Genomic DNA, 23,696 nt, shown 5'->3' with positions numbered 1-23,696 from the left:
TGGGAGAAAGTCTTTAGAGAAGGGAGACCTGGAGACCAAACCCAGAAAACAGCAATATCCTCCCAGATGGCTTTAACGCTGGATGACTTTGAACAGAATTAGCTTAATACTGCTTATCTATAGAGAATCTATAATCTCAAGAGGCCTTGTCTTTTGAATAAAAATATGCATGTCTTTATCCAGTTACATGCCATTTTTAGGCTGATATCATGAAATAAAAGAAAAATTCAGCCTCTTCTTCTGTCTCTTTACTGTGCTTTGAAATCAAACAAAAATATCTAGTGTGGCAAAAACATTGCTCTGACTCTGCTGTTAATGCGCTGTTGCGAGATACGTTATATGATATAGCCTAAAAGAATGAAACCAGTACAAACATATTTTTGTGCACTGGAGGAATCTGAAAAAACTCCTCTATCCTTTCAAAAACATTATAGTTGGAAAAACAAATCTATTCAGCCCTAATATGAAGAATCTTGTCGAAAAAGATGATTTTTGGTAATACTTTGTGATCCAGTATCTATTAAAACTGTTCCAAAGCCAGACTTTGTTAAAGACCTGTGAAGGAGGTACCACATTTTTCCTGTATAGAGGAGGACATATACAGCAATTAATGGCAGTTACAGACAGCATATGAAATCATACTCTACATGTACACCCAAATGTAGCTCTGAATTCTTAAAAATGCTAACATGTTTGTTTGATATTCAAGCCACATTAGAGTTGAGACTGTTACAGTGTGCTGGAGGTCAGCTGGCAATGGTTCACAGTGCAGTGGACTAAACTGGCTGCAGATATGTTGCATTGTTATATTTCAAGATGTCTTACTATGCCACTGTTGACTGTTGATTTGTTTCTTTTGGGGGTATTTGTACCAGTGTTTGTGTGGAGTAATGTGCAATGAAACATGTGAACCATTGTGCTTTAGGCTGGTGACAGAATGAAAACATTTACCAGAGGACTGGTAAAGGAAGGAATTGTCACAAATAAAGTGCATTTCTTAATACATAAAATGCACTTTATTTGCGCAGTGCTGAACCCAAGAAGACAAAGAACTGATCAATAAGGGAAAAGGTCGTTACATACTTGGGCGAGGGCCTGATTTCCTGTCCATTCTTGTACCACTTCAGTTCAATTGTCGGGTCAGCCAGGTCCACCACTAAGCGGATCTTTCCACCTTTATCCACCTGATATGCAGGGTCCAGCTTCTTTGCAAAAGCTTTGAAAAGACAAAACTAAAGTCACAGCAGGATAAAAAAAACAAAAAAACAAAAACCACCACAAAGACCTTAATGTCTGAAAAGAGATAAATATTAATATGCATCAGCTGAGCACTGATTTATCTACCTTCCAGCTTCTTCTCCTCTTTAGGCATCTTTTTCAGCCTCTTCAGCAGACCCCTCAGGTCTGTGATGCCATACATAAAGGCAATCTTTTCATACTGATCTGGCCGGGCGTTCTTCAGGATCTCCCACACATCCACCTCTGGAGTGTCATCCTGCTGTTTGTGCTCCCTAGCGGTGCCGAATATGAAGGAACGATGTGAGGGCAGGATTTATTGGCTGGTGTTTGCAACGTGTCCTGAGGAATCACTCAATGACCTTATACTGATGTAGTCAGGAGATTTAATTAAATATAGCAGTCACTGTGAGGTTTTCCTCCTGTTTCTGGTTTAAGCATGCTACAGTATTTCTCTGCAGAGCATTCTTCAGGACATGTCACACAAAGGGATGGGCATGGTGAGCTGTCTAGTTGTGTGCTCACATTGGCTCTGAAGTTACTTGTTAACAGGGTAGCAGCGCAGTTAATACAAAACAGTGGTGCTCTTTAACTTGTGGAAGGTCTGTGTGTTTTTCATGTGTCTAACCATTTTAGAATTAATCAAGACAGAACCTTGAAACACAAATACAGATCACAGATAACTACAACTACAGATAACCATCTGGATCATAATAATAATCCTAATATCAGGGTGGCCTGCCTTAAGAGCTGGGACACAGACCAGTAGCTCTAACACTCCTGGCTTGAGGATAGCTGGGGGCCTCTGTTGCACGTCTCTTTCTCTTGTTTTAGTTATACTCAGCTTATATATTTGTCTTCATTTTTTTCATCTATATATTGTTTTATTTGGCCAGTTTGGGGGGTAGAAGCAATGGTGATGTCTGCTTTTTTTTTTAATATAGTTCTCAAACCACTAAAAACTGTGCAACATCTGTTTATAGCAATTGTGACACAGAAAACCACAAACCTAGTTGTGAGCAATTTAATGCAGAGACTTTTTTCTTTCTACTGTCTGCATCTGCAGACAAAAGGCTAAACAGGATTGTAGCTCAGCTGGACGGAACTCCATCGTCTTTTATATTATATCATCAAAAAGCCTTTTGTCGATGGACACTTTCTCCTGCAAAGGGATTTGGTTGAATTGTTCCTGGATGAAACAGTGTTATTTGTTTCTGCGTCTCTAGTAATTTTCTGCAGTCATTAAATCATCATTAGATCACTAATTTTAATGACTGAGGGTTGTTTCATGGTGCAAAAAACGGATATTTACATATTGTAGTTGTCAGTTAATTACATTAATATTCAGGTACATTATTTTATACCTAAGCTAGCTAAGACTTGAAAAGAGCTCCTTGTTGCGAGCCAGCTTGCCCCCAAAGGTTTTAACTGTCTTGAATAAAATGCAAATAAAAAACTAATAAGGCTTTCTAACTTGCTTTCATAGTTTATAGCATGCTTTGAAGGATGAAGATGAACAATTAAATAAGGATTAAAGAGGAGGCTTCTTTAAACAGTAAGGGGAGGAGTTCTTTTTATCAGGGTTAAAACACAAGAACAGTTATAGATCAATCAGGTGGAAGGGTTTTTTTTTCTTTGAGAGATGCTAGCTTATTGAATGCTTAACAGCTTTGTGCGATTTGTCTATATGAAGGATGCATGCATTTAAGGGAAACCTGCAACAAAGATTGTCATATAGCTCTTGACATGGCCCATCCCTTTGTTTGCTGGTCGGTTGGTTTAATCACATCACAGATGCTCCGACAATGTTAGACGATGGCAGAAGGAGTGTTAGAGTTACGGGATTAAGGTTAATAAACATGTCGTCCTGGACATGAGTGTATTTATTAGTTTTAAATAGTGAACATTCAATAAGCCTTGTCTTTCATTGACATTTTTCCCAAATGTCTGAAAGCTTGGGGCTGAATTGAGTAAAATACTATCATATTCTCTACATGTGTTTCTCATTCGTTTATTTTCAAGCAATTATGAAGACGCTGAAATAAACACGGTGGTGCTTGCCTTATATTTCTAGACTGAAATAAACGACAATGTAGTGATAACACTATTTTACAGCATCATTTCTCCATGGCCCACTTGCACTTCATTAATGATCTAAAATGGCACTCTTTGCCTCATAAAGATGTGACTTGATTTCACAGCTTGATGAAGACAAGTCACCTCAGTGTCAATGCTGCAAGACCCATTTCCATCATTGCTGAGTGCTGGTGGGGCATTTAGGAATGTTGCCTTCAAATGAAGTGTTACCGTACTACAGGAGGCCAACACTCTTGCTCGTCCAATACCTAGAGCTACGTTTCATGCTGGGGACTCTACAGGATTACAGTACTCACCCGCAGTAAGGTCTAATCATTTTAATACCTATGGTTTTCGTTCTACTAACCTCTGATTTCTGAATGTATAGGGGAGAAGAAGAGACAAGCCCAAAATAAATATATAATTTTGTCAGTGAGCAGTGTCACTGACTAGGTCTTGTACTCACACGCTGCAATGTATTTCAAAAATGCATCATGGTGTTTATTTTGAACCACTGGAGTAGCTTTTGCTATTGCACAGAGGTTTTCAAGCTGTAAGGCACACCTCCCACTGGAGAAGGTGCACTTTGGCACCAGGTTACTGTGACTAAATTACTGTGTTATAGTTTCCACATATGCTTGGGTACAAGTGACCAAACTTTTGTGTATGCAGTGCTCTGTGAGAACCTCTGTAAACCATTCTCTAATGTCGACTAAACATCTACGTTGGTTTTTGATGACCAAGATAATAGATAACTAAAGTAAGATAACTAAATAATAATAATAATAATAATGAAAAAGACATTTTAATGGATTAAAAGCTCTTGTTTTGAATGGCAAATAGTTCTGTAAATCTGGAAAGTTAACTCCAATAACATGCTTTACTTTTTCAGAGAGATATAAGAAAGGTCTGATAGTAAATTTTAAAATGTCCAATGTAGGAGAAACATCTGTCATTTATTGATTTACGGTGCTTAACAAACTTATTAGGCCACCATCCAGCACAAGGTTTATGTGATGGCTGCCTTAAATTAACAGTATTGGTATTTACCATATGTATTTGTTATGGGTCTGTAATGGTCAATCCACTAATATATGCAAACTCTTAATTTGAAATATTTTTAATACTGATATATGAATATTATTTGTATCCATCATTTTCCAAATTTGCAGTTTTATATATATGGCAATAAGCAAATAAATATATATTAAAACACAATATTATTTGTCATTAAGATGCCAAAGTACAGTTAAATTTACATGCATTTCTGAACATAAAATTAATTTTGAACATTAATTTCTGAAGTCCAGCTCGAATTTGGGTAGAAAAATATAAATTCCTAGTTAAAAGTTTTTTATTTGTCTAAAAAAATAATAACATAATTTTACATTTTAAAAGAATTTTTGAAAGAATTCTAAAATATTTGTGGTCTTTGTGGCCTTTTTAAAGGACTCTATGTAGCTATCTCATCCATTTAAATATGTTTGCATTTTAGCATTTTTAGCATTTTACTGCAATTTACTGATAAAGAAATGTTTTGCTCACTGGTTAAATCTTACTAATTGTGTTAATAAAATAAAAAGTTATGCTTCAGTTCTTTTAGTTAAATTCTTAATTAATTTGTTTGTATGTTGATTAGCTTCCATACAGTCTACAGACACACTTTGGTGAATAAACTTGCTACTGTTGGCTAAAAACTTAGCTAACTAAGCTAATCTTGCCGACCAAATATGATAATTTTTAGGTGCAAAAAGCAAGACCACAAGGTTCATGATGCTAAACGGACAGTAACGATGTCCATCTTTTATTACATGTTATACAATATTGAAAATATTGTAGTGTTTTAGTATGAAGATGAAAAGTGGGGACAGCTAAATTTGTCTAGGAGAGGGGCCCGCGGACTTTGAAAACCCCTGTTATAGCTTCTTTGATGATCTGAAGAAATGTGCTTTCCACTCATACAGTAACTGTGTACAAATTAAATTTACAAACGATGTGAAAGAAGAAGAGAAAAAAAGTAGATCCAGAAAAGGGGCCTAAAAAATACTAAAAAGAACAAAATCCACTCAGGATTAGGATGTGACTCTCACCTATGTTTTAGAAGACCACTAAAGTCAAGCTCTCCTGCATCTTCTTGTCTTTCACTGCTGTTGTTAACAAGGAGAGATTAATAGAGATTTAATCAGAACTGAAAAAGCTAGAAGCACTAAAAACAACGGTAAAAGAGCATCACAAAGCAAAAGCTCTGATCTCAATCGATACATTAGCTCCAAGCTAACTCACGATTGGTGCTTACACAGAGACCTTTTTGTGTCTTTTCCCAGATAAAAGCTTGAAACAAGGTGATTTGTGTAAAACACATCCAGAGCTGTCCCGGGCAACATTGCCACAATGTTGAAGTACAACATTGTGATTATGCAATGCAACAGGGATGCTTTGAGTTGCTTTCCAGTCACATTGTTTGGAGGAAGAATCAATGTGCAAGAGTTGGCCTTTAATTACACAGTGAGTGAACTGGTTGATTTGTAATTACCTTGCAGAAAGGTAAATGACATTATTACAACCATCTTGTCACGCTTACATCTCATACAGAGACATTACTTGATGGAGAGGTGTTCAGTGTGCCTAAATGAATGGCACTTTTTCTTATCTTCATTTTTTCAGGTGTCTTTATTAGTATGTATAGAATATTAGAGATCCTATAATAGAACAATGCTTTGTTTTGAAAAGAAAACATAGAAATTCTGTCAAATTCCATAAGGGTCCTGCTGACTCATTCATAAAGGTCTTTTTATTACCTTCTCTTGAAAGCGGATCGAATGTCAATATTCTGTGAGCCCGTTTCAGCTTCTATAAAACAGTATCAGCACATAGTATGCAATTTTTATGTTTGTGGCGGATTTTTTTTGTTCTAAAGTATTTTAACAATGTGACAAACCTTTAACTTCCAAGTCAAAGGAACAGCTATCAAACTTGTCCTTGTAGTTGACCTCGCACCTGTAGTTCCCAGCATAGTTATCTTTGGCCTTGATGATGTGCATCTCAAATGTGTGGACCTGATAAAAGTTTGTATAAGAGTAACGTTATCACAAAATTTGCTTACATACCTTCTAAAGAAGGTGAGGGTACATGGATACCTTTGTGAGTCGGTCAAAGGTCTCTTTTAGCTGTAGATGTTTTCCTGTCTTGCTGGCCAGATCCATCCATTTCCCTTTAAACCACTTGATAGTTGGTTTGCGCAGAAGATCTTTGGCCTCCACTTTGGCAACAAAGGTGATGTCACCACCTTTGGACAGAAAAATTTGATATGATTAAAGAGAAAGTGTAATTGGGTACCAGTGAAGACTAACATAAAAAAAAGCATGCATTCATATATTGTATACAAATACAGATGCAGAGACTGTTTTAACTTAGATATCAGTGTCACAGTGAAAAGTACACAGCATATTTTTGCTTCTTTTAGAAAAAAGTCTCCTTTCATCTAACTGTTGAAGTTGATGTGTTGCAGTGGTCTCTATGTGTGAGTACATTTCATTAATGGATGCATTTTTAAAGGAAAGCTTAAATGAAGGCAAGCTATTGTTAATTGGTGTATACAGTATTTTTAAACATGTACCGGTACATTGATTAAAAAATGTGTACTGGGGCTATTGGTGTAACAGTAAAATGATAAACTAAAAATCAATTAACATATTTGTTAACACTCTGTCGGGAGCTCTGGTTGCTGGGCGTGTGCGTTTTCCACGAAAATGGCAATTCACTGCTGCAATTTTCTAGCAGTCACCAAAGCAATCACAAGGACATTTTTGGTTCACCATCCTCTTTGCAGCCAGTTTCACCCAGCAACCACTCGCTGTACAGTTGGAGCATATAAATTTTTCATGTGAGACCGGAAGTTGCAACCAGTTTCAGGCCTGAGGAACTGAGGGATAAGAACATTTCCAGCTTAGTGGTGTCTCTACTTATGCTTATAAGTCAAAGTTAGCATCACCAGCAGTGATCTGAAATAAGGCTGAAATAAAGAAAGATATCTTGGCTCTTCTAAATCCTATGCCTACTGCAATCTGTCAGATGGATACAGTTTTCCTTTTTTGCAGGTTTCCCTTTGAAGTCCCTCCTCAGATCTTCTTTCTTCTTCATTCTATTACTCACCAACAGTGACAGCACCACTCAGGGGTCTCTCAATCAGCAGGGTGGAGAGCGGTGGGTTGTCAACGGGCTTGTCCAGTTCGTCTGGTGCCTGACCCTCTCCCAGAGACCACACTGGTCAGTGAGGAAAAAGATCACCTACGTGAAACACAGCTCTCCTCTGCCACAGGCTACAAATAGTACAGTAAGGAGTCGTAGCACCCACCTTTTACTTCTCATCTGAAATTTTTACTTTTACCAGTCCAGAGGTACAAAGACAGACAGAAAGACTAACAGACACACATGACTTCCAGCACTCACGCCTCACACAGCAGCAGGATCTCAGCTTGCAACATGGAAAGCATGAAAGATATGCAAATAGAACAAGCAGCACCTAACTTTTTATTATTATTATTATTATTATTAAAGAAAAACTGGGTTTATAAATTCTTAATTGTCTGGATACTGCAGTCTTCTTTGGATCCTGGAGGTATGAATGAAGATAATGCTGTTGCCATATGATTGTGATTCACCTCTGTTGGGCACTGTGTTAATACTTTACGAAACTTCACCATGGACAAAATCTTGTTAGCTTTTCTGTGATAATTTTAAACCTTCTAAATGAAAATGAAAAAGATTTATTTCTCTGAAGCCCACTTTATGTCCTTTATGATTATGTGAAGACACAAAGAGTTGGGGAGACTTCAATAAAACAATCTTTTTCACGTTTCGCGCAATATTCTTGAAACAAATAAAACCGAACAAAGTTTCTCTAGAAGTGTAAGGGCTACCACTTTATTACCTGAGTCCTTTCTCCCCATGGCTGGCACAGGGACGCTATCATCTAAACAAAGACAGAGAGAAATTTACAGCATATTGTAAGAAATAGTACTGTAAAGTCCACTGAAGCAAGCACACACTCAGAAAACGATGACAAGCAGTTAAAGGTATGCAAGCAGTGAGGAATTCTGAAAGGTCAGAGTTTAAAGGTCAGAGTGCTTCTTTTTGGTTTTTTGTTTCAAACTATATTGTGAACGCTGTTTGAAATTTTCGTTAGCAAGGGAGTTTTGAATATTTTGACTTTCTTCTGCTAAAAGGCTAACTTCCAAACACACAAAATACCTAGAGATAAACATGTCTCCAACATGTTTTCCACACTCAGCCACTGAATCATTTAAAATAAGCTTCTTGGTCAAAGATCTAAAATGGTGGGATCTTACTAGGCAGCTCAACTGAGAGTTTCTTGGTTGAACTGGCATCCTCTGTGGAAAAAAAAAACAGAGTTATAATCGAAATTAATCACTATAAATATAACTACTGCCGGTAGTTTGATGATTATTGTGGCTACAACAGTGTGGGTTGGACATTCAAAGGTTTAGGGAAGCTGTTTTTCTCTTTTATTTAGAAGTTAACCAAAATGTTCCAAACTAACTGACCAACACTAATACTGACACAGAAAACAAAAGCTTCAAAAAGAATACGTAGATGTAATGTTTCAAATTACATAACATGATGTAATTTGCATTAGTGTCCTTCTTCCAGCAAAAACAAACTCCAAACATGCACTATATTGCCAAAAGCATTTCCTCACCTATCCAAGTCATTGAATTCAGGTGTTCCAATCAGTTTTATGGCCACGGGTCTATAAAATCAAGCACCTAGGCATGCAGACTACTTCTGCAAACATGTAAGCTCTCAGGAGCTCAGTGAATTCCAGCATGGTACCATGATAGGATGCCACCTGTGCAACAAGTCCAGTTGGGAAATTTCCTCACTACTAAATATATCACAGTCAACTGTTAGTGGTAGGTCGCCAACTTTCTGCAGAGCCAGTTGCTACAGATCTCCTAACTTAATGTGGCCTTCAGATTAGGTCATGATGAGTGCCTAGAGAGCTTAATGAGAGGGGTTTCCATGGCGAGCAGCTGCATGAAAGCCGTTCATCACAATGTAAAGCGTCAGATGCAGTGGTGCAAGCGCACAAATGCACTTCAGAAATTTCCATAAATGCACTCCTAAACCAAATGTATATATAATATATATTAAACCCTATGGATTAAAAATTGGATCTCACTCAAGTTCATATGCTTGTGAAGGAAAAAGAGCAGATACTTTTCGCAATAAAGTGAAGCAGGAGCACTGGAAGAGGCGTCGAGGGAAAAAAAAGGGAAAAGTAGCAATTTTAAAATTTTGCTCATTAGGCGTAGAACTTTTTGATTGCACCTTTTATAACTAATATGTTGTTAACAGAGATGACACACTGCCTGGGGAAATGTATCTCATTCATTTGACATAGAAATACAAAATATGCTTTTTTAGTATTGCAGAAATCGCAGGTTGAGTGTTTGCACAGCTCCTTTTAACCCGAATCGTATGTTCACATAAATAAAACTGATATCAGGATCATAACTAACTGAAAACATAATAAAGAAAAATGAAGAAAAAAAAATAAAAACAAAAAAACCCCAGTAGCCTATACACATCTGTATATGTGATATAATTATGACAGCTGAATTAACACTTGAAGACATAAGTGGCATGCACATTTGTATTGCATGTGCAGTGATTTATACAGTGATTTATTTGGTGTATATTTTGCATGATACATGCATATAAAATATCATTACCACATCCATCTTTAGTTATCTTAGAGAAATAAAGGTTGAAGTGCAGGTAGAAATTATGCAGTGCAAGTTTGCAAGTAGAAATCACACATTTTCTACATGTATGTCAACAAGCATAGACATACATCTGAAGTTTACAGATGTGACACATCAGTATTAAATATTTACATCATTTAGATTGTAAAGGGTACTTTTGTCAATGCCTAAACCAGACTTAAAAATGTGTGTACTTATAAAGCCGTAAAGCACATTAGACACCAGAGAATTACAGTTTTGGTCAAACAACCATTATAGGCAAGAACATCCTAGTAATTTAGGATATTTAATGATTTTTTTGAAAAACCTTTCCAGGGGTTGGATGATTATACAGAATACATCTATGTTGAATTAAAAAGAGAAGAACAGGGTGCACAAGTTTGAATTTATTTGTGAATTTTTCTAGTACACATGGGGTCAATTGCAGAGCCACAACTCAAATTGGGATCATAAACAATTGCAGATTGCCAGTCGAACTCATATATTGCAAAAAGTCTGTGGAATAATGAAGAAAGACTACTTCCAAATTCTTCAACTTCACTTCACTTGATCACAATTGGCTACTGAAATGGGGCAATAATCCCAAACACACATAAAAACTGGTTTTGAAATGGATAAAGTTATCTAGCTATAAGCTTCTGGAATGGCCTTCCCAAAGCCTTGACCTCAACCCTATTAAAGGTTTGTGAACTATGCTTAAAAACAATCAACTAGCAATTCTGCCAAGAAAAGTAGTCAAATATTCAAATTGAATTAAGCCAGAAAGGGACATATGTATATATTTTAGCTTGTTTTTTTTGTTTTACCCTGTGTGGATACGATTAAATCAAAATTAAATTCAACCTTTTGTAACTAATTATTGTTTTTTTTAAAGTCATTAAAACATTAAAATCCCAAAATGACCAAGATATCCATGCCCATGATGAGTGTATGTAAACTCCTGACCACCACTGTAGGAAGATTTTATTATTTCACTTTGTAGTTCTTAATTTCCTTCCTGTACAGGAGCAATAATTAAACTACCTAACACTGCTATTCCTTCAACCATCTTGCTAAAGTGCTTGAAATATTTTGGGAGCACTTACTATGATTAATTCGATTGCTTTATGGCAACCATAAGGAACTTGAAAAGGTCTGTTATTGGTACCAACCTGGTTGAGGTGTTGGGGATGGGGTAGTGGCTGCAGGTTTAGCATCATCTGGAATAAAGGTTGTCATTGACAAATAGACCCACTTATCAAAAGACTCAAGGTCAATCACTGGCAGGTCAACTTTGACATAAAAGCACGAGGCCAAGAAGGCCAATGACCACATGCGAGACAACTGTGTCATGCAATTCTTGGACATGAATGAAAAAGTTGTTTGATGGATTGGTTTGTGCACAACAAAACCCCCTAACTGCTGTACTGTAGAGTGAAACAGTGTGAGGTCATAGCTGTGTGTGTATTCCCGTATGATTCTTAGTCTGGCGTAACAAAAGCACAAGCAGACTAGCGTCAAAGTGTGTGTACACACACACACACACAAACAGGTATATCAGATAAAATTCAGCCTCAAAGCAGCACATAGTGGTAAAAAAAAGCTCATGGCTAAGCCAAGTAGCTCCATCTTTCCTCTACATAAAGAAAAATAATCCAAGGAAAGCGGCCTGTTTGTCAGTACTTTGATGTTCGCATGTTTTTGCCTTGTTGTTTCTGGATTATAAAGAACTAAGTTTGATGATTCACCTTGCAAATAAACTGCATCACTTTCATTTTGCCATTTCTCAACCTAATCAGTACTTTATCTTTTTATATAACTCTTTGGATCTGAAAACTCAACAACTTTGTTGTTGTTTTTTCTTTGAAGTCTGCATGCAATCAAAGTTAGGGTTGCACTGTTTAGGAAACAAGTGAGAAGTCAGTGCATGATGCCAATCAGTGAAGTTCAATGTTGACTTAGCAAAGTAATCTATTATCTTTTTGTTGATAGTAAAAATATTTTTGAAGTTATGTAGGTTGCTTTTGCCATGCTGCAGTGCAGTTGTAATGTGCAACTGAAAAGACTATTTCAATGCTCAGTGTGTTTGCTTTGATCAGCAAGAGGGGTAAAACATGCACTTTCACTGAGAGACATGGGATTGTTTCATATTAAAGAAGCATACTTACCAGGTGGTGGGGGAGAGCAAGTGCCCTCTTCCTTTAAAGTAGAGTTAGCAGACTCTGCTTGCTCTTTTACCCCAACCCCACCAGGCTGTGGTTGGATTGAGCCATTCACGGCAGGACACGGCTCCTGAGCCACCACAGCCTGTACTGGCACAGGCTCTGTGGATTCTGGTTTCTTCCCATCAGTCTCTACTGGTTCTTTCCCCTCTGCTACTGCCTCTGTACAGCAGACAAAGCGCCAGGCTGGAGCAGCAAGCATTGAGCACAAACACACGAAGCCTCACAAGACAATGCTTGCTCAAATGAGATGAGTATAAATAGCTAATGACCAGATAGACTGAAATTGACGATATTTGAGGCAGGAAGATGAGTCTAAAGCTTAAGTAATATGTATGATATGTATCTTATACACCTACTGGGATTGTGTATTCGCTGGTCCTTAATAAAGAAAACTACACTATAACAATACTGTGACAATATGATAATATTCTTAATATAAGACCTCAGCAAACACTTTCACTTATAAATATGGGTTAGCATAGCAAGATGTTTATTTTGTAAACTGTGGCTCAATTTAGAAGAAAAAGATGACAAAGCAGGGTATGCTTTAGGGTTAGCAGGCCCTTCTCAATCATCCCTCACTTACTTGTTCAGTGTTTAGTTTTTCCTGGTGAGTAGATTTTGTTTTATGCCACTTTTCCCTCAATTAATACAGGATGCTCTATGGCCTGGTATTGTTAGCTCTGTTAATTTAGTTTTATTGTGTAGTCTGGGTAAAATCCCAAACTGCATTAGGTGGTGCTTCATTTTTATAGTATTTGAAGATGAGAAGACAACCAAATGACAGCAAAGATCAACAAAGCAGTTGCATTTTTCTTGAGTATCACTGAAATACTTGCATCTAATATCCATCCATCTACTAGTGTTTGGGTCATATTATTACAAAGGACAAGTGTCAGCCTCATAGTAGTGCTTTAACAGAAATCCCAGGATCACCAGAATCAATAGGATTGTCCTTTTAGCAGAATGAATGTGGCAAGTAATTCAATGCATCACTGAAATATTTCATCTGGAGCTAAAGAAGTGACCTGACAGACTGAAAGAAAACCAGCAGGAATAGAGCAGTGCTTTAAAGTCCACAAATTAATCTCCATTAAAGGAATCTAGTGGTATTCTGGCGTTTTATCAGAAATGTCAGTGAAGAAGCTATCTGGTCATTGCATATCTATACTGTAAAGTGATCAAGGAGGCAGGGATTTACTAACTCAGTAAATCGGGACAGTTGGCCGTTGACTGGAGCCAACAGAGTCAGTAAAGCCCGGGATCTGTAATCCCTCATCGACCTCCTGTTTGATAACATATACAGCTGAGTACAAAAACAGCCACAGCATGACTTAGTAACAGCTCCATGAATCAAGGCACGTGCATCTAGAGCAGTGCAGGCATGTGGATGTGTGCACAGTGAGTGGGGTGGTTTGCTGCAGCTAAACTAATTTCTTGTGTGAACATTGTGTGCTGAGTGATCATACCTCCACAAGAACAGTGCAGTTTCAGGCCTCGCACGGTGAATTAAAAAAAATGAAATTGTGATGGCACACACCAAACGAACACGTGATGTGAGTGTGACCAGCAAAAAGTGCGAAACATTCTGGGGCAAGTGAAGAGGGAGGCATCAGGGTTATACCCACCTGGGGGTGGAGATACCTCCAGGGAAATCTCAGGTGGGGGTGGGGCACCGCTACTTTCTGGGGCAACACTTTCTGAGCATGTGACAAATATAGTTGTGGATGGAACAGCTGCTTTTGATAAGCAATAAAGCTTCAGCATCTGCAGTGCCTCTCTCACTTTCACACACACACACCCAAACAAACAGACACACACTCACACGGACAGAGACACACAGCTATATCCACCCACCTGCCTGCAAGTATGCATACTTTATCACAAAACATCATCATTTTCCAGAACATCCTCCTAGACTCATCAGTAAGCTCTCTGACTGAAAATGTGCTGTTAATATGTCAACACTTGAGGCTGTGCAAAGGTCGTTCATGTTGAAATGCACATTAATACGCATTAATAAACACACCGGTTGGAAGTGTCGTGCTTCGTCAGGCAATGTCGTGCATTCATTATATTCCTCAGTAACTGTTAGATCCTCTCATTTTAGAGAATGCGTGCTCGAAGGGATTACACAGTAAACTGATAGGAATGCACGTTACTGTTACAGCTGTAAAACTGCCGGAACTCTAGCTTTGCCCTGTGCAGCTTCCGCATCTGAACACTAGGATGAGTGTTGGGCTCTGAGACACTATTTTATATTGTGCTACAGTAATGGGATTATATTGACTTAATGATTTTCCTCATTAACAAGCACTATATAAAAGTATTAATTTATTAATGTCTGTTTTTCTTTTTTGCTGTCTTGCGTCTTAGTCAGAGTTCTCATACCAGAGCGTGAAATACTGCCACATTATCAGAAGCCACTGGTGTCTGGGCTTTGAATTTGGACAGCAGCTGAATGAAGGTTCACAGTGGCAGAAAGCACAAGTTAGTCAACCACTTAAGGGCTCTCATGTTCGCCTCATTTGATGTGACACAAACACTGGTTGCTAGAGAAATGTGTGTTTTCCCTGACTGGTTGGTAAGTGGTTTCTGTAGGTTGCTGGCTGTCACTGGGTATAATCAGTTGCAAAAACTGAGAGAATTGTGACGCCAACTGAAAATGGAGAAGGTTCATAGTAAACTTTGTGGCTCAGCACCACAGCCAACATGTTTCATAAGGCGCAACTTTTACTCTGAAAGGGAACCTTCTTCATTTCCAGTTACCATCACACATACAGCTCAGAGTGTTTGTAGACAAGGCTGTCCTTTCCATTCAAATTACGACCACAATAATATGTTAGCAACCATGGAAAGTGTTACCATGGCAGCAAGCAATAGCAAAATCATACAAATGGAAAACTATGACATGTATGACTCAAATTTAAGTGTTTCACTTCAAATTCAAGTCAACTTCTGTAAATACCAAATACCATTTTTGATGTCCTTTCAGAAGGCACTAGATAAGACAGATGAAAAGTGGTGTTTAGGGACACTAAATAATGCTGGGAAATTTGTGTTGTGAGACAGGATTGTATGACTCAGTCTTTTTATGGATTTTTTTTTACTTAGACCCCACCTGTTTTATAGCTACATGATGACAGTGATCATAACCCTTGCTTTTTTTTGGAGTAAGGTCTGACTATTCTGGGGAGGCCTAGAGGGGTCAGGCCATGTGGATTCTGTTGTAGCGGGATGACCTGGATCTTCTGTTTTTTTATTGATTCTTTTGTGTTGCCTCTATAGAGGACTTCAAGGACAGCCTGACACAAAGTTGGTAGTGAAGAAACTCAATGTGTATTCTTATTAGTAGTATAAGTGGCTGCAAATAAAAGAGTACAGGATGACCAATGTCACACCTGTGACCCGTTTTGCCAATAATCATTATTGAAACAACACCTTGTGCATTTTACTTCTGTGAAAGCGGGCAGTATTTGACATCCTGGAAATCAGAACACGCCAAATGACTAAAAGAGCAGACTCCTTATATTTTCATCTTATTTACATAACTCTCCCTATTTCATATGAAGTGCTGCTATACGTTTTCAATAATGCTGACCTTAGCCTGGTTGTGATGTAGTCTTTTTATTTCTACATGTGTTAAATACAGAAAATTTCCGGGAATAATATTTTACTTGGACCCTAAAAAGCTGAGCTCTCCCGCCACCCGACTGAGCTGGAGCATTAAGATGCTGAAGCTCCAAGGTCGCCGGCAAAAAGCCAATAACACGCCAGCAGCTTGCTCACATGGGATGGCAGAGGCGTCAGCTGAATCAACAGTGAGGGATCAGCTGGCTGACGAGAGGAATGTCAGAGATGCTGACAGCTTGGTCATTGCTACAGATCTCTGTGAAGCACGGCAGCATATCCATACTGCCGACTATTGGCTCCACATTTACACTCCTATGCGGCAGTGTTTGCACATTCACGCCAGGTTCATTATATTACATGTGTAGACCTGTTCTGCTTTGTGCCTGTACAACAAGTGAAAACAAGGGTTGCTGTTTGATGTCAGCAGTGGTATTTTCTACTGAAATTGCATACTTGTGCAAATTTTGAGCGACTTTTTATAAAAAATTGTGTATTGTGCAACTCTACGCTGCTGGACTGTGAGGTGATAGGATGATAAGATGTGCACTCACCCTCTGGCTGACCATTTGGCTCATCTACAGGAAGAAAAAGAAAATACAACTATGAAACATGACAGCAGAATTACTTGCATTATGACTCTCTTTTTTTCTTAGTTTGAGCACACTGATTTTACGTATTACGTACTTACATATTTCAGATCATTCAAGCAAATTTTAATATTATGCAAAAAGATATCATGATATCATGATTAAATACAAAATTTATGTTTTTAAATGATGGTTTCATTTATTAAGTAAAAAAAAAACCCTTTCATAACCACACAGGTTCCCCTCTTATTAAATCATAAATTAACTTTGAGCAACCGCATTTTTTGGAAAGCTTAGTTCAATTTTTTAGCTACACCCAAACCTGATAGCTATTAAGTCAAGAAATTACTTAAATAAAAACCTGTCTGACAAAGAGAGGTAGTTTTTTTTTGTTTGTTTTTTTTAAAAAGCAGCACATCATGCTGGGATCTAAAGAACCTCAAGAGCATATGCAACAGAAGTCATTGACATCTATGAGTCTGGAAAGGGATACAAAGCCATTTCTAAGGCTTTAGGACTATAGTGAACCATAGTGACAGCTGTTACCCACAAACTGAAAACAGCAGGGAACCTTCCCAGAAGTGGCCAGCTGACCAAAATTACTCTAAGAGTGCATCAATGGCTCATTCAGGAAGTCACAAAAGACCCCAGAACAACATCCAAAGAACTGCCGACCTCCCTTGCCTCAGCTAAGGTCAGAGTTCACAATCCAGCACTAAGACAAAGACTGGGCAAAAATTGCATAGCAGAGTTTCAAGGAGATAACCACTGGTGAACAAAAAAATCATAAAGACTCATCTCATATTTGCCAAAAAACATCTCAATGATCCCAAAGACTTTGGGAAAAGTGCGGTTATACCTTTAATAAAACGAATGTCATACCATTGTCAAACACACCTGCCACTTCTCAGTAACTCAAACAAAAAGAAGGTTTTGAAGTGGACTAGTCAAAGTCCTGCATTAAATCATATTGTGATCCTTTGATATTACTTTAAATAGGCTGTTCATGGTGGAAAACCCTCAGGTGTGGCTGAATTAAAACAAATCTGGAAGACGAGTGGGCCAAAATTCTTCCAGTGATGTGAAAGACACTTCAAGTGATCACGAATACAAATGCCCGTTTGGTTTGAATATCCTTTAAAAGAAGAATTTAAAATATTTTATTTTGTAATTGCAATAATAATACATAATATTGTAATTTGTTTGATTATCTGCAACGTAAGTGTGAGAAAAAAACAGTGTCCAAAAATCTTAGAAATCACAAAAGAGACAAATACTTTTTCACAGCACTGTAGCCAAATTGCACCTCCACAAAACTGTTTCCACAAATAGAGGCTATTGTGAGGAAAAAAAGATATAATGTAGACATTTGAACAAAGACTTGGTAATCCTCTCTCTTCCAATTACACACACCTTTTGTCTCAACTGCCTTCTGCTCACATCGATCATCACTATTTATGAAAACATAAACAGAGCAGTAGCATGGCGACTTCTTACTCTGTAGGCTAACCCCTGCTGCCCTCTTCTGCAGGTACTTTCAGGGTCACAGGCTATCATTTATATCATTTATCATTTTTGACAGGTGGTCTTATCACCGGGGACTGAGGGCTGCTGTCTGCAAATAGCAGCAAGGGCAACTCCAAAGCTTAAACACAAAACCAGTGCAAAGTAAGTAAGTGTAGAAGCAGTGTTGGTCAAGTTACTTGAAAAAAGTAATCAGTAACTAATTACTGATTACTCCCCCCAAAAAGTAATCCCGTTACTTTACTGATTACTTATTTTCAAAAGTAATTAATTACTTAGTTACTTAGTTACTTAGTTACTTTTTAAAAACACGATTTACAACCTGAAGAGGTGATAAAGTGATAGATCTTTCAGCCCAATTCTACTTTTTCTACATAATCCATCATACAAAATGTAATCAAATGGAAAAGTCTCTTTTTTTAACTTGTTTTATCAGTTTTAATCTTTTAACTTTATGCATCAAGCAAAACATTTAATTATATGCAACATTTTCTGACTTGAATAAATTAGTTTAACATTTAAACCTATTTTCTACACATTCCAGCACATAAAATAAAATATTTTTTGTGTTTTCACTCACTCTTTCAAACAGATGCAAGTAAAACACAGCAGAAAATAAATAAAGTCAAAGACTCAGCGGTCCTTTTGCTCTATTTTCACCTGTAAAGCAGGAGCAGGGTAGGCGGAGGGTTACCCTGGTGCAGGTGTGCTGCGGTCAGTTGAAGAATCCGCGCGAGTGTCTCTGTGAGTTTCCCATCACGTCGTAGCTACTCGGTGCTTGCTCGGAAGTTTAGGGGTTTTTTTCGCTGTAAAAATAAGTTTTCTTCCCACGCACGATGGACGCTAATGTTTTTGTCACTTTTTATGGAATCAAACTCAAAGTAAGGTCAGTACTTCCACACTTTAAACGCTGCACGCTCATACTCTCTCCCGCACTCGATATATTATCCATTGTTGATCTGCACACAGCTGCTGTCACCAACGTCGCACTTGCTTACGTCACTGTCATGAGACATTCTCGCAAAAAAAATCATGGTTTTAGTAACGCAGTAACGCAGCGTTCCTACGGGAAAGTAACGGTAATCTAATTACCGATTTTGCAATAGTAATCCCTTACTTTACTCGTTACTTGAAAAAAGTAATCAGATTACAGTAACGCGTTACAAGTAACGCGTTACTGCCCATCTCTGTGTAGAAGTAACAAAAACTTCCTCTAGGATCCACGAGAGGCAGGATCCATATGGGAGGCAGTCCCAATACACTCCTATGTCAAAATGTTCAACTTTACAGCATTAAAATGCATTTTAAAGACTGGTACTAAAATATTTTTGGCTTTTGTGGATAAAGTCCTCCTTTAAAACAGGTCTGAGAGGGGTGAATTTAATTTTATAACACAACCACATTGAAAATTGAGTAATGGGTGTGGTCATAGTCTGCAAGGCCTCATGCACTACTTCCAGCATTTAAATGGACCTAATCAGTGCTTGTGTGATGTTGGAGCCTCTTGGAGCATTTACCTGGATTATCTGATTGAGATTGTGGTAGGCTGTGAACAACAGACCATCTATGAAGTTTGAGCTTCAGTTTTGGTGAGTATTTTATTAGTCTGTTTCTGAGCACTAATTAGCTAATATCACTCCAAGCGTTGCACCCACATAGTTTATAGGTACCTAATAAATTAGCACTCCGCACTTTCATCCAAGAACATGGCTACTGCCAAAATGCTAACCTCAAAAATGTAAAATGCTAAGTCCAAAACATATGAGTGATGCCATCCTGGTTAAAGCTATCTTTTATACAGTCTAATGCTAGCCAGTAGCATCTGAATGAAGGCAATGCATGCTAAAAACAGACAGAAGTTAGCAAAACAAAGCACATTTAAGTGCAGCATATTGTCATATCTGTAGCTCGAAATGTCATGTCATCAGTTATGCTGTAGAGTTAAAAATATCGTCGGCGCTTGGATGAAGTTGACAGTTAGGGTACATAATGCCCAACATTTCATAGTCTTGTATAGGACCTGGTCCACTACTGTTATGTATCCATAAATTTGTGTATGCTTTTTAACATTATAGGTTTACAAAATTTACATTTTTGCAGCAAAGTACATTGAAATTTACTCCTGCAGAAATCTTTGTCAGATACTTAATGCCCCAAATAATTAATAATAATTATTAAAGTTTATTAGAGGGGTTTTTGGCACTAAAACACCTTGGATTCAAGAAAAATGTGAGATGTGGAGAGTGTTTAAACCTCTTATTACAGCCATAAAAATGTATATTTTAAAAAAGTGAATTTAGTACTTCATATTCATGACATTAAATGTCAGTGGGTGAACACATGGGAATCCCAAGGGTGGAATATTGTTGAAATGTCTGTATCCCTGTAGAAAAAACTTTCCTTCCTCCGTGTATTGTCCATCTTGTCACTGCCACCTGTTTGAAGCCCATCAGTGAAAACTGTAACCCTAATTCCTTGTGCAGTATGTCTACTGACATATATACATTTTCTTCCGTTGCCACTTAGCTTCTGATATCTCTCCATTTGTAATGATTCCCTCTTAGCGTTCCTTGTCAAAATTAGCCACAGTTCTGTCTCACTCCAAAACAATGTGTTGCTGGCCCGTGCGCCAGAATCCTGCAGGGTCACATCATGTACCCAAGAGCGAGCCTTGCTCTGTCTCATCACCGTAGAGATAATGAGAGTGGAGAAAGGTTTTGTTTTACCTCTGAGGACTCTCAGCGCAGCTGACGGAGCTGCAGGTATTTTCAGCTGTCGCCGCTGCTGGCGTGCAGACAGAAGGGCTCATATGTGTATGTAAGCTAAATGGCCAGAGGCTTCATTTTTCCTAATATAGACCCCTATTGCTCTGATAAGACATTCAAGCTAAAGCTAATACAACCAGACCCTTTCTGGTGATTTAGTTTTTCCATTTACTGCTTTGATAACAACTACACTGAAGGACCCTTTAGGAATCAGCACTTGAGTGGCAGTTAGTTGCTGACAGGTTTCCCCTGTGTATTTCATCATGGGCTTGATTTGCTAGGTGGTATTCAGTAACACAAAGTGTTTGAGGATAAAGCCCAGGGGAGTGTTGGACCTTAGTGACAATAAATATTACGAGGTAAAGACATGGCCTTTACTACCTCTGAAATTTTGTCACAGTTCATGAGGATCGCTGGGCACAGATTTGGAGATTTAATAGGGAGCTGCCTGACCTCTGAGTGATCCATCCTGAGCACAGGGTGGCAGGGAGGTGTCTGTTTTGGCGTGGAGGAGGGGCAGTGAAAGGAGATGGCAGTGAACAAGGGATGGGGATTAAAAGTGTGCTCATTCTGAACTATTCCAGGGACAAGAATCCTGCTCCCCAGAGATCCAGGGACAACTCAACCACTCCGTAATCTCTGGTTGGGACATTTTAAAGGCTTGAGAGCCGGGTGTCTAAAACAACAGCCCCTACCCTCCTCCTCTTCAGCTGTTCAGACTCATTTAAAGAACAATACTTTTCCGCCCTTATTTATCTGCTGCTTGGGGCTGTGCAGCTATTTATGGGTAGTGTTTGTAGCAGACAGGAATCTGCTGCCTTTAATTCACCACAGCCTTGATTCCCGAGGGATCATGGATGGTCATGGCACCAGATGAACTCTGTAAGAACAGGTATTGATTGTCACATCACTTCGCACATCACTCTCTCTTAACTGCAAACGACGCAAATAGAAAGGGAGCTAAATTGGTACTGTAAGGTACTGTTAGGGTTTTGTAGCTTGCAGATTGTCAAGTTAATGCTTTAATCCAGTATTTATAATGCTTTACGATCTAAAAGGCAAAGCTTGCTTGATGTGCGGCAACCCTCAGTCCTTTCAAACACCTAAAACATATTTTAATGGAAGGTAAATCAAATACAGAGATGTATTTGTGTACAAAGAGATGTGCAAACAATGCACAGCAGTCCAAGAGCTGGTATGGACACACCAATCCTCTTCTAGAGAATCATAGATTTTGAAAGTTCTATTATGTGTAATTCGGAAGCCATCCAAAAGCTGAACAAAGCGTTTGATTTCCTCTACATGGGCATGTCTGGGTCAACAACAGATGCTGCCCGGAGAACTGAGCTAATCGGTAGAGTGGGAGTAATACCATAAGGTAATGACAGACACAAGTGGATTAAAAGGGAATGTTGATGGACATGATGGTAGAGATGAGTGACACTCCAGTGTGAAAGAAAGATCCAACATGAGGGCACGACAGGGGATGGTGAAGCTGCAGTTGAACAAAAACTCAATTAGAAGATATCTACAATCAAGATGTTATTTATCCTTACACGGTTCAACCCTCACACTTTCCATCCAGCTTGCATCATCCCTCAGGGGTAGTTTTTTTCCTGAGCACTCATCAACATTCCTCTCCTGTGCTTTACCATCTTGTCTTTCTCCAGTCAAATCAATCTAAACCGATCCAGTATGCCAAGCTTTGCAATAATACTATCTGTTTGTACGCCTCAAATCTTCTCTTGTACCAAGGATGGTAGAAACACGCACGCATCAGTAATACAATACCACTTTCAAAGTCACTTTGAGGATTCCTATGAACAAGCTGGCAGGCAAGCCATAGAGTGATGGAGCTCCTCACAGCCAGTAACAACAAACTGTGCTGCCCTCAATCAAAAAAAAAAAAAAAAAAAAAAAAAAGCAGAACCACATTGTAAACCTTAAACTGTTGCAAATTCTCAGCATTTGTACCTTTTAAAACAATTAAAACATAAACTGTAACAGGTGGTTGGACCCCAGCTGCATGCTGGCAACATACTGTTAAAACTCCTACCTTTCTTTGTGGGCTCTGGCATCTTGATCTGCGTCCCAAAGAAGCTACCAAGGAGTCAAAAGATGCAGGTAGGATTCTTGTATGAGGCGTGGGAGCCTCCTCAGTCCAGGAGGGACAGATAGGTGCTGATGGTGAGTAGGACAATAGCGAATAAAAACCCTCAGAGACCCCTTTGCAGCAGAGTGATGGGAGATGAAGAGGGCACAGGGATACGGTTTGGAAAAGTCAGTGGGGAGAAGAGGGGGACCGATAACAGATCAAGGAGGGACAGGCTTTTAGGCCTTATATAGAGATGTGGCATGCTCCTCCTCTCTGTAGTTGACAATGCAGCTCCATCCTACACCTACTGTAACATTATTGTCCCATACCCAGTGCGAGGCCATGAATTACAAGTGCATCAGGATGTTAAATTCACAACACTTTTAACTTGACTCATTCTCAAAGTTTGCATCAGTGTTTACAGCATATTTTGGGTGATGTTTTAGAGTCGTAATATTATAATGAATCATTGTTTGAGCATTTAAACACACAGATGGATTGTTTAAGTTTTGTTTTTTTAGTAAGCTGTGCTTACAAAGGCTTAAACTTTGTATATAGTGGAGACTATTTTCAGTGTCAGATATTGTTTACTAACTTGTATTTAAAGCTGCAGCATGATGTATGTGGGATTGACCTAAAAATAGACCACACACATACATTGTGATCAAATAAATATGTTGCTGTGGTGCTGTACAGTACATTCAGCTACACATGGAATTATGGAAATTCCAGATTTTGGACAAATTTTCCAAAATACCAACCTTATATTGACTAGTTAGTCTTTTTGA

The 23,696-nt window shown here is 38.4% G+C and overlaps 1 protein-coding gene across 1 annotated transcript in view; it reads right to left on the bottom strand.

Moving 5' to 3' along the window:
• Positions 1-23,112, bottom strand: part of mybpc1 (myosin binding protein C1) — a 36,889-nt gene extending 13,777 nt beyond the window's left edge. Inside the window, exons 1-14 of the mRNA XM_085436280.1 lie at positions 22,870-23,112; positions 16,489-16,512; positions 13,933-14,004; positions 12,248-12,463; positions 11,252-11,299; positions 8,661-8,702; positions 8,243-8,284; positions 7,465-7,575; positions 6,450-6,598; positions 6,251-6,368; positions 6,111-6,162; positions 5,403-5,459; positions 1,345-1,511; positions 1,084-1,216 (exon numbers count right to left, since the gene is read on the bottom strand). Of these exons, the coding sequence (XP_085292406.1) occupies positions 1,084-1,216; positions 1,345-1,511; positions 5,403-5,459; positions 6,111-6,162; positions 6,251-6,368; positions 6,450-6,598; positions 7,465-7,575; positions 8,243-8,284; positions 8,661-8,702; positions 11,252-11,299; positions 12,248-12,463; positions 13,933-14,004; positions 16,489-16,512; positions 22,870-22,891 (1,253 nt within the window). The 5' untranslated portion in view covers positions 22,892-23,112. The remainder of the gene's footprint in view (positions 1-1,083; positions 1,217-1,344; positions 1,512-5,402; positions 5,460-6,110; positions 6,163-6,250; positions 6,369-6,449; positions 6,599-7,464; positions 7,576-8,242; positions 8,285-8,660; positions 8,703-11,251; positions 11,300-12,247; positions 12,464-13,932; positions 14,005-16,488; positions 16,513-22,869) is intronic.
• Between the last annotated feature and the right edge of the window lie 584 nt (positions 23,113-23,696).

Source organism: Copadichromis virginalis, linkage group LG17, assembly GCF_057382275.1.
Source record: "Copadichromis virginalis isolate Kocher_CV1m ecotype Utaka linkage group LG17, C_Virginalis_male_GT1.1, whole genome shotgun sequence".
NCBI classification, from domain to species: domain Eukaryota; kingdom Metazoa; phylum Chordata; class Actinopteri; order Cichliformes; family Cichlidae; genus Copadichromis; species Copadichromis virginalis.
Note: the sequence above shows the minus strand (reverse complement) of the source record. Positions and strands in the feature narration are given on the sequence as shown.